This window comes from Ambystoma mexicanum, chromosome 4p (assembly GCF_040938575.1).
Source record: "Ambystoma mexicanum isolate Mex_15411 chromosome 4p, UKY_AmexF1_1, whole genome shotgun sequence".
Lineage (NCBI taxonomy): Eukaryota > Metazoa > Chordata > Amphibia > Caudata > Ambystomatidae > Ambystoma > Ambystoma mexicanum.
Genome location: NC_090927.1, coordinates 1,141,195,100 through 1,141,212,401, shown reverse-complemented (window position 1 = coordinate 1,141,212,401; position 17,302 = coordinate 1,141,195,100). Strand labels below are relative to the sequence as shown.

General features: G+C 49.1%; 1 protein-coding gene across 8 annotated transcripts in view; it reads left to right on the top strand.

Annotated features, from left to right (window-relative positions):
• UTRN (utrophin) overlaps positions 1-17,302 on the top strand; it is a 2,010,688-nt gene that overhangs the window by 1,565,835 nt on the left and 427,551 nt on the right. For 7 of the 8 annotated variants that reach the window (XM_069606726.1, XM_069606725.1, XM_069606727.1 and 4 more), the window contains one exon: positions 875-1,021. The exons of the other annotated variant lie outside the window; for it this stretch is intronic. In XM_069606726.1, the coding sequence (XP_069462827.1) occupies positions 875-1,021 (147 nt within the window). The remainder of the gene's footprint in view (positions 1-874; positions 1,022-17,302) is intronic. 8 annotated transcript variants of the gene reach the window in all.

Sequence of the window (17,302 nt, the reverse complement as noted above, 5' to 3'; positions counted from 1 at the left end):
TACACCCGCCATATTTGATGCCATGTTTTGCTGAATATGGAAACAGTTTTTTTTTAAATGTCTAGCCAACTAAGCGCAAACGTGCTTAATGTATCCATAGGCAGTTAGCACTCCCGAATGAAACTAAGCTAAATGAGTATTTGAAGTGTGCAGTCTTGTGTAACCAAAATTGTGAATGTTTAAAGTTGTGTATGTATTCATATGTGATCTTCTCTGGTGCAATCCGGAAATGTGCCCACTAATCTTCCAGAGGTGGCTGTGTGCATGTCTGACACTCTCAGCCCATTGCAACCGGGGTGTTAAAATTGGACATCAGAAAATGGGCGGAGAATTGGGAAATCGCTGTAAAAAGCCTTAACCCCTCCCCTGCATATTCTCTCTCCTCGGCCACTGCCTGCACCCTTCACATGTATGCTCTTCAACTCCTCGCTTGCATGCGACACCTTCCCTTTCTTAATAATTTCTCCTAAACAGCACACCATTCGCTTTATTCCTTCTCATCCCTCTGATTCTCCTCGATTTAGATTCTTTTTCTGAACTTTCTGTCCTCTTGGAATACCTCGGGTGCTTTGTCACACTCCTGTAGCCTCTTGTCTGAATGCAAACTCTTTGGCGGCCCCTGATTGGCCGTTGTCCATGCTCGTCTGTCTGCTGATGTCTGCATCGCCACCTCGTCTTCCATCTTGATGCCCTTTGCATCGTTTACTCCCTAACACTCTTCCCTGCTCTGTCTTCTTCGCATTTTCTCAAATGGTCCTGGATTTTTTTTATAGGGCAACTGACACTGAACACCCATTGATATATCTTATGCCTCGTTGTGATCTAGTCAAAGGTGTGTGGCAGTCGTTTTTCTCAGCTCTGTTCTTCCTTTCAGGGGTTTAGAGAAGAAATTGCACCCATCAACCTGAAAGTTAAAAGCGTGAATGACTTATCCAGCCAGCTCCCGCCCCTTGAGATCCGCCCGTCGTTAAAGATGTCCCGGCAGTTGGATGAGCTTAACATGCGCTGGAAGCTCCTCGAGGTACGGTGGGCCTTCTCCTTTACTGAACCAAATTCTCGTCCCTGCTGAACACTGTCTGTCTTTCTGTGGTGCAGTTCATAATGGCTCATGACACCCTGTGCATAAGGATTGCCTGGCAGCTCTACGCTCCTGTTCCCAGCCTCTAACACACGAAGGAGTTAATGACGCATCGTACCTTGCCGTCTGCGCACCCTCTGCAATGCCTCCCCCTTTCCCCCTTGTCAGCACTTACCCACTCAGGGGAGTATATTACTCTCTGGAGAATGTGCGTTATTTGATTTCTGTTTTGTAGAGACACCTGCGAATGAAAATATTGGTATCCATGTTTAAGCGCCGTGCTGGAGTCATAAATCATCGCGCTGTTAGTGGAAGCTTCAGAGCGCTGGCACGGATAGCTCTGCCTTCCCGCCACCCATGCAGGCCTTTGATTAAAGGGGGCCAGGCTGCGACTAGCGCGCGCCGCTGTGAAGGGACTGCTGACCGTGGCGGGGCCGAGGCCGCCTTCACTTCATCTCTTGCTTGCCTTAATGGGGGCTGCGAAAAGGGCAGGAGCCGCTGGCGGCCTGTGCTGTATTAAGAAACATAAAGAGGCGTGTTTGGTGCTCTTGCAATGGGAAAGTGCGTGTTGGGGATGTGGGGGTGGGGGGGGGAGGGGGCAGAACGCCTTTTCTCAAGGTTCCCTTCGTCACACTTATCATCTTAAATCAAATTGGCATCCAGCCAGGCGCGCTATTTACCAATTTCTGTCTGCTGCCACTGCCAGCGAGGGTAACATGCTGGGGAGAATCCACTCCTGGGGTGACTTTCTCTACATTTTTCATGTTGCCATCACTCAGGAACAGGGGCTTAATTCCAAGGTCAAGAGGTTTCAGGCTTTAGGTTTCTCAGTACGACTGCGGAGGTTAGGGCAGCTGCACATGTTAAAGGGGCGTAACATGACTAACAACTTATTGTAGTGGCATCCGTGATGCTAGCATACAATGGAAAACCTACGTGTTCATAGTTGCTCATTCGTGTGTGTGTATCCTAATTCTATAGGGGCTAGGAGAGCAGGTAGAGGCGCTACAACTTTCAGGATCTAAGTGTGCATACTTATGTAATGTGATCTCTCCTAAAAGTTTTTTTTTGTGTTGCTTTTTATAACATTTTTAAAGACCTTTGTGGGTGTATTGAGGGCAAACATTTGACCAAGGGCATCTTGGCGCTGTTAGAAAAGATGATGAGACTGGGTGAGGTAGTAATGACACCGCTGTCTGAAAAGGTCATATTCTACACTGGGGTCCAAAGGCAATGTGTTCCAGTGTTTTGCTGCCAGTGCCACAAATGTTTCTCAGCTGCCTTATCTTATTTAAGTGCCAAGGACGAGTATGCTGTCCTTTTTGCATAGACTTGCATAATAGCCTGGCACTTAAGGGGTTAAACGTGGGCATGACCACAAGGCATTCTGAGGCAATGCGCAGGGATCAGATGCAACGACTCAAAAAGCCCCTTTTCTGAACGGAGCCTTAGTTGATTTCTAGGAGAGCTTTATTTACATACATACAGTCACTTACAGAACCTGTTACTCTTATGCTAATTACAATAGGACTGGACTGGGCAAGGTACAGCGTGGGAACACCCGCTGTCCATCCTCACTATACTGGTGGTACCTATAATATTGGTTTTGGCTAAACATCGTTTGTAGTCATTTTCACTGCGCCTGTGGGTAAATGGTCCTATTTGGCCCCAGTAGGTCTTAAAACATGTATTTGTATCTAAATGGCTACCATTTTGTTTTATGGCCTTTGTTAGTATGGACCACGAGGAATGGCCAACATTTCCTACCTGCCAACAAAGGCCCTCCAGGAGCCCACAAAAGCTACTCTTTTTGGGTGTGATCCAATGGGGCGTGAGGATCCTCCAGACACCAAGGCGTAACACAAAATGTGGGGGTCCCCCTACAAGACAGTTTGTCGTCCCTTCCATGCTCATCGGATGTGCTGGACTCCTGGGCTGTTCTTGGCTTTCAAATGTTCGCATAATGATCATGCTGCTGCATGGGGTCCACTAGGTGAAAGTTTTAAGTATGTGTTTTAATCAGAGCTATCCTCTTTCAGCTAGCATAAAAACAAGGGGGGCAGTTGCATTATTATGTGCATGTCAGTGTTGGTGGCAGCTTTTGATGTGTGAACCATAACAAGTAAATGGCTTTGGAAACTGTTCAAGGTCAGTGGCTGCAGGTGAATATTTTATACTGTTTGGGGAATTCATTTCTCCCACATAGTCATACATCCTGGCCCCATTCCTCCATCCTTGTAGATGTCCCCCAACATGGGGACGGTACCGGAACCTTTGGCAGCGAAAAATTGAGCTTCCCCATAAAATTTAGTATAGTGCGAGGGGGCGTGGCCTTAGGTGCCTCCGGCGCCTCATCCCAGTCCCTTTTTCCACACAGACGGTGTCAGACCTGGAAGCCAACGCAGAGACTTTAACTTTCTGCTTGCTTCCCTTTTTTTATTTTTCAATCTTATTGAACCTCCCTTCAGTGCCTTGCATCCCCCTGGCACATGTCGACTGCAGGAAGAATCACGAGGTGTGGCTGATGCGACCACTCAATCCCAGCCTCATACTGCAATGCTCTCTCTCTCTTGAGGGTTTGGGGCCCAACCACCGCTGGGGCGCATGTTCGGATTGCAGCGTTCTCTGTCCCATTGCATTGAAGAATCAGTTGGCATAGTGGAGGGAGATCTTCCACACTTCTCCTCCGCCCCACCTTAAGGACTTTGTCTCCAGGACCTCTCGTCAAAACAAGGTTGGCCCTCTGTTCAGCGCGGCGCTGCAGCGGTTCCTTCCCGGGGTTCCCACAGACAAGTGTTCCTCGGATTCAGGTTCTGGCTGGCACAAGGCCTCTAACGCTACCGTCTCCCAAACCGAGGGGCCTAGGAGCCTACCGGTCTGTCTTCAAAAAAGGGCGATCAAGTTTGTCCTCTTCATCGACCACAGAGGGTAGGGGATTGTCGAGTGCCACCTCCAAGAGTCTGTCCTCGGCACGATCTGCACGGCTACGGGCACAGGTGCCGAGGGCGTCCAACCTACCGGAACTTACTGTGAGGTCATGAGTCCAGGTGTTTCGACTACCGGTCAGCCAGCCGAAGGCTTAGCGCCTACCAGAGTGATCTTTGAGGTCGACGCTTCTGCTTCGGGCGCAAGACCCAAGCTGTATCCTCCCGTGTCTGTGGCCTCTTGTGGCCCAGGGCCTTCACGCCATCCTGAAGAGGGCATGGACTAGGCTTCAAAATGGCAAAGAGGAACGTGGCGGAGCCTGTCAGTCCAGCCACCATCTTGGGTCCAACTCAGGGCTCGCCCGTGCTTTTGCCCATTGAATGGGCTTTGCAAGATGATCCCAGTCCCGTTTCCTCTGGAAGCGGCAGCAGATTGTATGGTACAGGCATCTGGTCTGCTCACGGATACATCTACACATTGCATCATTAGGGCTACACACCTCAGGCGCCTCAGCGCTTTGACCAGGAGCGATGACCCAGTGCCTCGGAGGGCCGGGCCCCTAGGGACCCGGCGACTAGCAAGGACCGCTTCTTTGAGCACTTCCTCCTGCTTTCCCCCTCAGATCAAGGGGCTGCTGAAGGATATAGTGAAGGAGGTCATCCTGTAGGTGGCGCCTCCCTCACCCCCTCCTCTGGGAACTCCTCCTGTTCCTCCAGCTCTGCCAGTTGCAGTGTCGGTCTCTCCCTTGGTCCAGGCCCTACCGGTTGTTCAGACCCCTCTACCTTCTGTACCACCAATGCCTCTGCTTCAACAGCTGTTGGACTGGTCTTAGGTGCAAACGGGGTCCCCCTAAGTATGGCACTGTTGTCCCAGGTGATGAGTCCACAAAGAAGAAAACCTCCTCTCAAACTGCCAAGTCCTTGGCCATCCTGGCAAAGCCGGGACAGAAATCCTTCCCTCAATCTCGGGGCAGAACTGAATTGAAACCCCACGCTTTATCTGGCTTAAAGTGGTTTCAGTACCGTTGTACGCAGAGGCCTGACAGGTCATCCAACGACAATAGGAGGAAACAACAGAGGAATTTGTGCTCCCCCTCCTCTGCTCGCTCCTCTGACGCCAAGAAGCAGTGACTTCAAGGTCAGAGAACACAGCTTGCTTTTGGGGGGCTGGTTGGCTCTTTTCCAGGACACCTGAAAGCGTCTTTTCAACAACCCATGGCTCCTAGCCAGTAGTGTCCATGGGCTTCAGTCTTCCTCTTCCATCCTCTCCTCCTCTTCGTCAGATCGGGGGAGGTTCTTTAGCTATTGGAGATGCAGGTGATAAAACCAGTTCCTAATTCAGACAGGGGCTCTAGGTACTATTCCAGGATTATTGCAGATTTTTGCGGTACCCAAGAACAACCAGGCTGGCCTGAGGGTTGCCCTGTATCTTTCTAGAACGCTTCAAGATGATTACCCCTGCGCACATAGCTATGTGCAGGGGGCTTGATGTGTTCCCTAGACCTCAAGGATACTTACCTCCATGTACTCATATACCAACCTTGTCGGAAGCTTCTGCATTCACAATTATGTTGGACCATTTTCAGTACCAAGCTGCTGTCCTTCAGCCTGAACTTGGCCCCTCGTGTCGAGGGGGTTTTGCACTGCTGCAAGAGATATCCTTCATCAGCTGGGTTTCTCCCTCAACCAGAGGAAGTCACAGTTGTGCCCATCCCATGATCTGGTCTTCCTAGGTATGCTTTGGAACGCAACCGCTGAGCGGGTGTACTCCATGCTCGAGAGGATCATGTCCCTCTGTAATGCGGTGGGGTACTCTCTGGCCAACTCTAACACCTCTACATGGTGGTTCCAGCCCCTTTTGGGCCTGATGGCTTCCTGCATGCTCACTGTGCAGCATGCTCACCTCAAGATGAGGCGCCACCAGCTCCACCTGGCGGCCAGTTGGGATTAGGAGATGGGGTCTCAGTCGGACAGGATCCCAATACCACCTCTCCAACTGCCTGATCTTCGCTTGTGGATGATGGATGGCAGTGTTTCAGTAGCAGCCCCCTTCACCCGGTCCGAGCCTAACATGCTGGTGACGACCGACTCCTCTCTTTTTGGCTGGGGGGCTACTCTGGAGGGCTAGGCAATTCATGGAGCATAGCCCAGGACAGAAGCCCTCCTACACATCAATCTGCTCGAGCTCAGGGCAGTGGGCCTGGCCCTCAAGGTGTTTTTGCCCCTCATCAGCGACAGGTCAGGACGGACAATTCTACAACAGTGTTTTACCTGAACATGCAAGGTGGCGCCCGTCCCCCCACCGCTTCTCTGCATGGAGGCGGTATGATTCTGGGAATGGGCCCTGATGGAAGGGTTTTGGATTTCAGTGGTCCACCTGCCTGGGGACAGCAATTCAGAAGCGGACCATCTGACCCGCTTGTACAACAACTGCTTTTTCTCCCTATTCCAGTGTTCGGGGTTAACTGACCTGGATTTCTTGGCATCTCCCCTGAATGCCACTGGGAGATGCCTTCCAGATATGTTGGCACAGCCGCAGGTGTTATGTGTTCCCGCCCACCCCTCTACTCCAACTGACCCCCTGCAAGTTCCGGGCTTCAGTGAGTTGCAGCCTCAAGCTGGTTGCCCCCCACTGGCCTTTGAGAACCTGTTTTTCAGATCTGCTGCAGTTGTGCTCCGGGGGCCCGTTCACCTACCGATCCCCAGGAGAGGCTTCCTGACAAAGCAGGGTGGGGGCAGTGGAACATCTGGACCCTGCCGGCCTGGTTCCTGACCAGCTGAGGCTACTGCATGCTCAATTTTCAGATGACAACTGGGACATCATTCAGCAGGCCAGGAGGCCCTCAACTCCGTCCGAGTATAAGAGCAGATGGACTAGGTTCTGCCATTGGGCTCGCTACAAGGGTCTGGACCCCGTCACCTGTCCTTTGGAAGATGTGGTGGCTTTTTCAGCACACCTGGCTCGTTCTGGAGTTCAGGTGGCTACTTGCCACACTTATTTGGTGGCCATTGGGACTTTCAAGAATTGCCCTGAGAATGTGTTTTTGGCAGCCAACCCGAAGGTTATGCCCACCCAAAAGAGTTCAATTGATTTAGGAGTGTGGTGAAGCACATAATGCCATAAACATATGTAGCTCCAATCAAATCGTTTTTTTCTCAAGTCACTACTACTAAGCACACATGGATTTTAGTTATGAGTGTTTAATCAGTTGTACAACCAACACATGTTTCGACCGAGCTGGTCGTTGTCAAGGCTGTTAAAAGTAAATATTTGACCCAAAACAAATCAAGGAAATATAGATTGATGGACATACCAGGTACCAGACGTTGGATTTGAGGTTGATCGGAAAAATGAGGAATCTGTTTACTTGCAGAAAAACAAAAATATAAAAAAGCAAAAAAAGGGTTGTCAAGGCTTTTTCCTCCTATGCATAGGATTTGCCGGGTCTGGGACCTCAATGTGGTTTTTGCAGCGCAAGCCTTTTGATCCGATGGCCTCTGTGGAAATGTGCTTGGTGAGAGTTTTACTGGTGGCTCTCACCTCTGCGCGCAGGGTTGGTGAGCTGCAGGCGTTGTCTTCGTGCAAACCCTTCACCACGTTTCACGACGACAAGGTCATCTTGCCCACTCACCCAAACATTTTGCCCAAGGTGGTCTCTCCATTTCATCTGAATCAAGAGATCTGCCTGCCAGTGTTCTTCCCGAACCTGCAGTCCGAGGCAGAGAGTGCCCTACATTCCTTGGACCTCGAAAGGGTCAAGTTTTAACGCTCTTTGACTAAATCCTTGAGGAAGTCTGAGGCATTGTTTGTGACTTTTGGGGGCTCCTACCCCCAGCTCTTAGGCTTCCATAACCCATTGGATGGTTCAGGACATGTTGGAAGCGTACCCAGCCATAGGCAAATGTATTCCTGAAGGGATTCATGTCCATGCGGTTAGAGCCAAGGCCATGGCCGTCACGTTTCAGACCTTCTTGGGATGTCATCAAGGCGGCTACTTGCACTACTCCGTTGGCCTTCTGTAAGCACTACTCACTGAACGCCATCTCCTGGCGTGATGCAGAGTTTGGGTCAGGTTGTCCTGAAGAACCTTTTTGCTTCGTGCTAGATATTCGTCAGGTTATCACGGCTCCACCTTATGTTCATGCTCAGTGGAATCCCTACAAGGACGAGGAAAGGGGATGGGATGTGTAGTTACTCACCGTTGTGACTAGAGTACTCCTAGTCCTTTAGTCCCCTTTCCTCCAAACGTCCACCCACCTTCCCCCACTAGTATGCCAATGGCTAATATGTACTAATAGTAGCCAGGTATCTAAGCATCCAATGTGTTTAAAGGGGACTGAAGTGAGGCGCCGGAGAGCGGTGCCTCAGTGGGGCGTTCCCGAGGCCGCGCCCACGCACGCTATACTCATTTTTAAGGGGAAAGATCAATTTTTCACTGCCAAAGGTTTCGGTACTATCCACATGTTGGCGGACGCCCACAAGGATGGAGGAAAAGGGGACGAAGGACTAGAAGTACTCTAGTCACTACAGTGAGTAACTTGAATTTCCCAACAGTATGCAAACATCGAAAAGGCTGGTGTAATACTCTTCTTATGAGAGCAATATGGAACTAGTGAATCCCTTATGCATCCTCTTTGACTTTTGCTAAAACTTTGAATCACTATGAAGACAAGGGGAAGGCAGGACAAGTGGAAAACTAGGTGCACGGCGGAGTTACAAATGGATAAATAACTCTGGGATGCGTAGAAGCATGAGCAACATTTTTACGGCACCCTCCATGATATCTGAACTGAAAAACTTGTCCTAAATCCATTGTAACACCTATATTTGACAGGTTTACAATATCATTTGTAAGCTCTGCCAGGCACTCAGAACCACCCTACCTTCAATGTGCAGTTACCCAAAACGGGGCTGCCCAAATATGCTTATATCGGAACCAAAGAAACCATTGTCCAGAATGTCACTCTGTTATTTCTACATGGCACATTATGTAGAAATAATCCATGAAATTCTCAGTAACTTGCGAGATGACCAGGCGTGTCCACGGCTCACCCTGATGTGTCTGTCTTTAATTGATTAAAAGACTGTAGAATTCATAATTGCTCTAATCGACGAACGCAGGTTTTGAAACGAGAAGTGATTTTAAAAGGTGGCATTGTCATACTATGATGACCTGCAGGAACAGGCAATGTATAATGCTTTGAGTTTCAATATACTTTTCTTTTTTTTTTCTTTTTAAATGTAACGTTAATAAGGTAATTTAAAAATAATATGACAGTTTTGTTGTCTGAATAATACATACATTGATAAAGGACTTAACGCTTGGTCTGCATGCTTCTGATGATGATGATGATATGATATGATAGGTTATTTATAACGTGCTTAATACCAGCGCACCCGGGGATCGAACCTGTAGTGCTCCTTATCGTCTTGCTTTCCAGGCGAGCATGTTGGCCCTGAGCTACCTTCCTGAGACTCTGATGGCGCTTTGTGCCTCTGTTTTTGTCCCCTCGAGCTGCGAACAATGAGATTATTCTGATGCCTATCGCTGGTTCCTCAAGTGTGAGGGATCTATAGGTACTTTGGTGTGGACCTCACTTTTCTGGTGTCGTATCCCTCGTCGTCCTCCACATCCTTCAAAGATGGATGCAGTGCTTTATCACCTCTATTCGAAGAGGGCACCCGTAATGCCGCCTTGTTCCACAGAGTAGTGGATTGACAACTAGCTGTTTTAGTGTTGCTGATCTCCGAACAGCAAGGCCATTATCAAACAGACTCTCTCTCAAAGGTGTTTCACATGCATCAAGATTTGCTTTGATCTTGCAAGCAAGGTTGGAGTCTCTAGACGCCAGGGGTCAGCAGGCTACTTCTGCTTTGCCTAAGAGGTGTGTTCTTGCTGGACATCCTTCAGGCTACCACTTGGTCTTCTCTGCATGTTTTTGCCAAGCATTGCTGCCTGGCCTTAGCAAGTGTTTTCACTTCTCATAATCCTTTCCTGCCATACTGTATTATGCTGTTGCTTTTGTATTCTTTCAGAAGATGAACGGTTTGTCGGGTGAGGCAGGCCTGCTTCTGTTAATATTCTTTCAGACGGGTATGATCTCCCTCTCGCAGATTCCAATCACTTTCATTCCTTCTCAAGTTTTTGGTATACTGTGTTTACTTGCAAAGTTCTACCATGCATTTTGGCCTTTGGGACCTGGGACATTGTGTTGAACTGAATTATTGGGGCGAATGTGATTCCATGTAAATCAGCTATGTCACAACTGGCCACTATTATGCCATGACGGAGCTGGTCATGAGGTTGCAACTACACCCCTGGTGGCTGTTTAAAGACTGGTTTGCACAAAGAGCTCCTTCAAAAGATAAGGAATGTGTGGGTTGTAGATTGAATGCAGACATGGCATTATTAATGCTAAGGAATGTGTTCATCTTAAAGAAATATATCTAGAATGAGATGTGTTGCTGTTCTTGTATGAGAGTAAGTTTGTGCATTCATACATCACATTTGCTGCATTGCTTTCATGGGTACAGCTCTCCAAGATTACGAGAAAATAGCAAAGTTTCAGCAGTAGAGCTTGTTCTTAGGACGAGACTCACTCTGGGTTTTGAAATTGGTGTGTTGAAAATAGTGTCCACAGCGTGACAATAGGCTTACTAAATAGATCGGGTTGAAAAATTGATGGCAGTCTTGTACGTTTAAGATTATCGCAGCCTGCGTGAAAGTGCTTGACGGTCTCCATTGGCAAATTGCTATTATGAATCCTCAGCACCAAATGGAGAAGTGGAAATCGGAGTGATCCGTTGAATTACGCTAGCCAAGCGGGCAAACCTACACTAATGAAAACTAAGATAGAACACTGGAAATATGTTACGTTTTAATAAATAGTAACAAAATAAGGAACAAGATGATGCTGTGGACCTGTTGCGGTTGTTGGTTGAAACCATGTGTGGTATGGCAATATTATGTTATCTGTTAGGGCAGATAATACCGTTTTAGGTCGGGGTTTTGAGCTCTGTAGTGATCGGAGATGCTTGCGCCACCTGTGGTAGCAGAAGTTGGGTGAAACCAGGCGTGGTATGGCACTGTCGTGTAATATGCCCAGTTTTGTCGCTGGAGCACTGATCCCAAGAGAAAACCTAATGTAGTCCCTGATGAGAGAGGAAACGCCACCTTGTTTCCAGGTAAGTCTTGGGAAGTCCTCCTTGGGTTTTCTTCCAGGCAATGCTTTTGGATTATACTTCCACCCCAAATCCGAGAGCCCAAGGGTTCTTGTACCAAAAATGAATGTGACTTTTTTTTTTAATATGGCATTTTCGTTGCCTGTGATTGCAAAATATCACATTGATAAAAATGAAAACGTGCTATAACCACGACCCTGCAGTCAATAAGCATCAGGGACATCCTATGGCGCCGATTTTGCGCAACATGTTTAGCAATGTTTCTTTATGGGGGGCAAGTGCCCGAGTTTACCCTCCCACCAGGCCACAAGCCCACAACCTTCCATTACGCCGAACAATCTATAGTTAATGTACTCTAACCTGTCTCACTAAACCTAAAACATTGGTGGAACTCGCACGTGAGCGATCTGATTGAAATCCAACCTTGCATTCCATAATCCAGCATAGTTTTTAAATGTGGATATCCATGTATTCGCTTTCGCCTAAGCCCTCTCTGGTGGGTTGGGGATTATGTACCCGAGCGCTTGCGGTGCTGGAGCAAGTACCTGCTTACCGCGTCGCGCAGTCAGGCTTTGCAGAATCAAGACACATCTGTCTGGCCGTCCGACCTGCCAGCCAGCAGAGAGCCGCTTTCAGAGCGCCTGCTCCTTGCAGAGAAAGGGCTGCACTGGGATCGATGTGCCGGCCGCGCGCTCTGCTGACATTTAGAAAAGGGAAGGAATCGCAGCCGGCATCTTCCGTTCCGCGGGAGGCTATTGTTCCTTCGCAGCGCCCATTGGCTGCGCCGCAGCGGTGTCAGCACTCGGCGGCAATTGAAGGGGCCATGGGTCACTGCATGGGATGGCAATGAGACAGTCTGCGCGGCTTGTAACGCTGCAGTGGTTGTGCATTTCAGCTCCTTGACTGGAAAACATCCGAGCACTAAGGAATAATACATGGAGGGTTTTCTTCTGGTTTCTGGAGAAGCAGCAGGAAGTGGGGTCATTTGGGATATTACATGTAAAATACTGCATCAGTGGTATTAATAATGAACATTGCCGCAAATAGAACATGAATGGCAATAGGCACCCGAATGAAGACAATGTCAATTAAGTTGACTTTGCATTACAAAAGAAACAAGCATCGACAGAGCCAATCGTTTTGGCTCTTGTATGGAGATGGTTCACACGTTTGCCGGGCATTCACTTAACACTAGCTAGTGCTTTCGTATGCCCAGTCCTTCTCCAGCATGGGTTCTGGCATGGATTCTCATGCTCATGAATATTTCCCGCTGTCAGGCTGGGAATCCTCAGTAAAGCCTATTCGGAAGTGTTCCTCGGCCAACCAGCGAACTGACCAGCTTGCACTGGACCTTTGCTCTGGATTCGCTGCTGTCTCAAGGTCACACTTGAGACTTCGGATATCGTAAGCACTGGGTATAAGGCACTCTCTAGTTGAGCTTCGTACACCTAAGCGCCCTAGGTCTGGAATAAGGAGAGCACGCCTGAATCTGAGTGCATGCCGTCACTGTCGCCCAGCCGTGGTGACGATCTCCGATGGTGCGCTGCTGCTGTGCCCTGACGCAAGCTGCAGTGTATTCGAGCTGATCCCTTAATCAGGAGCAGAGAAATCGCCACTGTCCCACCATGGAATCGTCCTTGGAACTCAGTCGCAGAACCACACAATTGCAGCATTTGAACCCGCAAACGAAGTGGACTCAACTGCCGATGTTTGTTCCAGAGTTGCCTTGGGTCGGTGAGTACTTGCAACTCTTACCGGTGGCCCCTGGGGCATCCATCAATTTTTATGCACGAGTCTCCTCTGACGGCCACGCTTCTTTATCAAGGTAGCTTGCGCTACCTTCCTATTCCCAACTCTTGGATCCTGTGGTGCCCTTTTGGGGAGACCCTCCTTGAATAGTGGGAACTTATTCTTCACCGCCTCACCCACCTTTCTGAGTTGCTACAGCCCCTGCAAGAGACCCTGTTTTCTCTCTAGGTCATGATCGCATTTCTGGACCGAAAGTACTTTTGAGTGCAAGGCTCCACTCTTCTTCGGGATTGGGCTGCCTCTTAGTTAGAGTTTTGATAGGCAAAGGACTGCCTAAAGTATATTCGCACTGTTTGCTCCCTTTTTCACAGGTTGTGGACCCTTACTGTATGCCATTCCTTTAGGCCATTGGTATTGTAAATGTGTTATAGTCGTTTTGTATTGGTTTAGAATTTACTGCTATTTGCTTTGTGTTTGATTTAAAAGGCCTTTAATGAATACATATGTATTTTTGATATACACCTGACTGAGAGTAATTTGTAGTGTCGTTTACTGTGTGCTCATTGTGGGCTTTCGATCACCCTCACTCCTCCTGAGACCTAGCCTTGACCATCGGCAATGCTACCTCAATTGGTCTGACTTGTCCAGAAGGTTACCCTGTTCCAAGAAACTAGTGTGGCCTTCTGAACCTCTGCCCACCAGGTCAGAGTTCAGAAATCCATCTTAACAGCCTGCATCCGGACCACAATGAGGATGGATGCGAGGTGTGCTGTGGTTTCTCAAAGAAAACCAAGAAAGATCGCTACAGCAGTTTGGCAGCGTGGCTCAAATCGAGCAAGGCCCCTGACTCGGGCTCCGGGCAGGGTCTTGCCTCACCCAGGCCAGCCGGTCCGAGGAGCTATCTCCCTCCAGGAGGAGGTCGAGATCCTTTGAGGAGAAGGCCAAGCTCTGCGACGCTGGCTCGGCTGGGTTTGCCGCTGATGCTGGTTTCAAGTCAGACAGAGTGCGATCACCATCAGTCTCCACAGTGAGCCTGCCAACGAAGGGGTCCTCTTCCAAGAGAAAGTCCCTAACTCTGTTCAAACTCCGTCTATCAGATAATATTCTACAGGGGTTGCCCCACACTCAGGTGATATTCCCTCCTACTAAGTGAGGCTATATAATATGTACTTCAACAAAAGAAGGAACACAAACAATGATCTGTAACAAACAGTTGATGTACACTCAGATATCCTATCCGCTTAACTAGTGAAGAGCAAGAATGGGTTTTGCTATCAAGGTCGAAGACACTTACCTGTTCTGACTACTGGTTCAGGTATATGATATACTGTATACCTTCCACCCTATTGGTGATTAGGGATTGGCTAGGTTGATTAATCAGACCCATAATGCCCGTGTAGTAATACGTTCTTTTGTTTTGTACCCTCAGACATAGGAATCTGGTGTATGAATGGGAAAGATCTGCCTGAAGCACAGGACTACTTCTGCCCCTGATGAATGTCCAGTTACTTGTAACACTGAGGACAGAAACTTATACAAGTTGGGCTTGTTTACATAATGGAGAATAAGAATAATTAAGTTGCCATTGTTGTTTTTTGTTGATTATTTGGCAACTTTCGATACTATGAGGTGGAATGATTTTAACATGTATATGACTATGTGATGTGTATATGTTTGTATTACTTGTGCTTGAAAGAGAATAATACATTAAAAATGATATTTTTTGGTAACACTGTTTGTTATTGAATACACTGAACACAGAATGCAGCCCATATGTGCTAAGTGGCTGTTTTGAGATTCCGCTATCCGAGTGTACATCAACTGTTTGCTACATATCATTGTTTGTGTTCCTTCCTTTTGTTGAAGTACAAACTCCGTCTATCAGCAGACAATGGATAAGGGAGCAGTCCACGAGGATCCGTCAAAACGAAGACCTTGCATCGTCCACAGTCAACTGATTTGATGAGGGCCTCAAGGAATACATTGTACAAAAAACCAACGACATCCACCACAGCAGCATTAAAGAAGAGCGGGTCCGTGAAGGTGGTACCTACGACGTCCACCCTAGGTGTGACCTTACCCCCGAGGTGTGATACCGCTACGCAGGCAGCAACGAAGGCAGTAGGCACCCCATGCACAGGGAAAGGCCCTTTGAACGTATCGCCCCAGAAGCCTCCGGAGAAGGAAAGAGAAGGTGACAAGGCAACCTCATTGAAATCTCCACATGATGTGGACACGTGTACTGCACCAGCAAAGTCCAGCAGACTTATTCAAGCTCCGACGACGGCAACAATGATTTGCCTGAAGACTTCTATACAGACCACGAAGCGGGGGAATCTGAGCGCGAGGAACCTATGTCTCCTGCACGCAAAAGGAGGCACATCAGTCCAGACCCTACTCCGCTGGCTCCTTTCACACCCAACCCGAGGAACGCGTCGCTGTATATTCTAATGACTCTTCAAATACTGGTCACAGAGATCCAGCAGAGGATGTTCCCTGCAGCAGGGCCTACCCCACCACAGGACCCTCGGGAGGCTCGTGGAGGACCTGCACCGCCTTAGACTTGTTCTTCCTCCGTCACGCAACTCCTTCGACACCACTGCCATGTCGCGACGGAATCTGCTCGGAGCCCAGCATACGGACACGCTACGGCTACAGGCACCAACGAGGAAGACGATTGTGTGCCAGCTGAAGGGGGACACGCACGCAGACAACCACCATAGGGCCTTCCCACCAGACAAGATTGGATATCCAGGGCCTCTGACCCATTTCATTTGGTACCTAAGGAAACTAAGAAAGAAGGGTTCCTGTACCAGCGGCGCAGGTCTAGAAGAACTTGTCTGTTTCTTTCCTGGATGATATCTGGGAGGAGGGCCTGGCGCTAATGAAGAACTAGAGTACAGCCTCATGCACGTGTGACCGACTGGAGAAAAAGTACAGGGTCCCGCGGTTCAGCACCCAAAAGCTTAAGATCTCAGCCTTCGCCCAACTCGGTGGTCTCAGCCTCAGCCACGAAGCGCTTGGCGAACCCAACGTCGGCAGCCATGGTACCGCTGGTCCAGGAGGGGAAGAAGCTGGAGCAATGGGCAAGTGAATAATCTATTCAGCGGCCTCTACTATCAAGGCAGCTAATGTCCCAGCCATTTTGTCCCGATAATACCCAGAAGGTGGAGTCGCTAGAACGGTTTCAGGAGGGGAGGTGGCCCCAGACCACGGCATTATAGTGGCGATGAACATCTCAGACACGGGTTTCTGCCAAATGGGGAACAGCGTATCTATTCGTCGACAAGGGTGGTTGAATGCCACAACTGTCCAGCAGGACATTCAGTCGAAGGTGCTGGATATGCTGTTCAATGGCGAAAACCGCTTTGGCAAGGCCGTCAACGAGTCTTTACAAGCCATGAAGACCGACACGGAGGCGGCACGCTCCCTGGGAACTCTGCAACAATGTTGGCTGTCCTTTCATTCGGCCAGAGGAAAGCCCGGCAGATCTTCCAAAAGATATACTACACCGTACCAACAGCCTTCACACTCCTCCACTCAATAAGCATACAGGGGTCGCTCTGAAGGCAGCGGAGGACCGCGTCGGTGCCGCCCACAGGGCAGGGCCCCGCCCACCAAGCTGGCCTTAATCGGCCATGATCTCGGGCCCCCACGTGTGCACCCCAGTGGGAGGCCGGCTGGCAGAGTTTGTCAGCGTGTGGAAGAAGATCACCACCGACAGATGGCTGCTGGACGCTCTGAAACAGGGATACACTTTGAAAGCAGGTGTCCTCGTATTCCACTAGTGCTCCAACAGGAACAACACGGACCACAGCTCCTGTGAGAGGTGTGTACCATGTTACAGAAGGGGGTGATGGAACCCATTGACAAGCACCTCCTGGGCTCCGGAGTATATTCCAGATACTTTCTAGTTTGAAAGAAAACAGGGGGTTAGAGCCCAATCCTGCATCGACATCGTCTCAACAAGTATTTAAAGTCCCAAAAGTATCGAATGGTCACTTTACAACACGTGCTCGCCAGCTGGAGGAAGAGCGATTTTCTGACGCTGTTGGATCTGGAGGACACCTACTTCCACATGCCCATTCACAAGAAACGCAGCACATTCCTACGATTCGTGGTTCAGGGTCAGCATTACCAGTTCAAAGCTCTGCCCTTCAGCCTAAAATCAGCTCCAAAGGTCTTTATAAAGTGCTTGGCCCCGGTGGCAGCATATCTTCGTCTGCAGGGCATCCACGTATACCCTTCCCTGGATGATTGGCTTGTGCAATCCCGCTCACACGCTCTGGATAGTTTATGGAGAACCCCAACTTCGTCAGCAGACGTACGGTCCTTGATGTGTTTTTGCTTGCCAACGCCCTGCTTGAC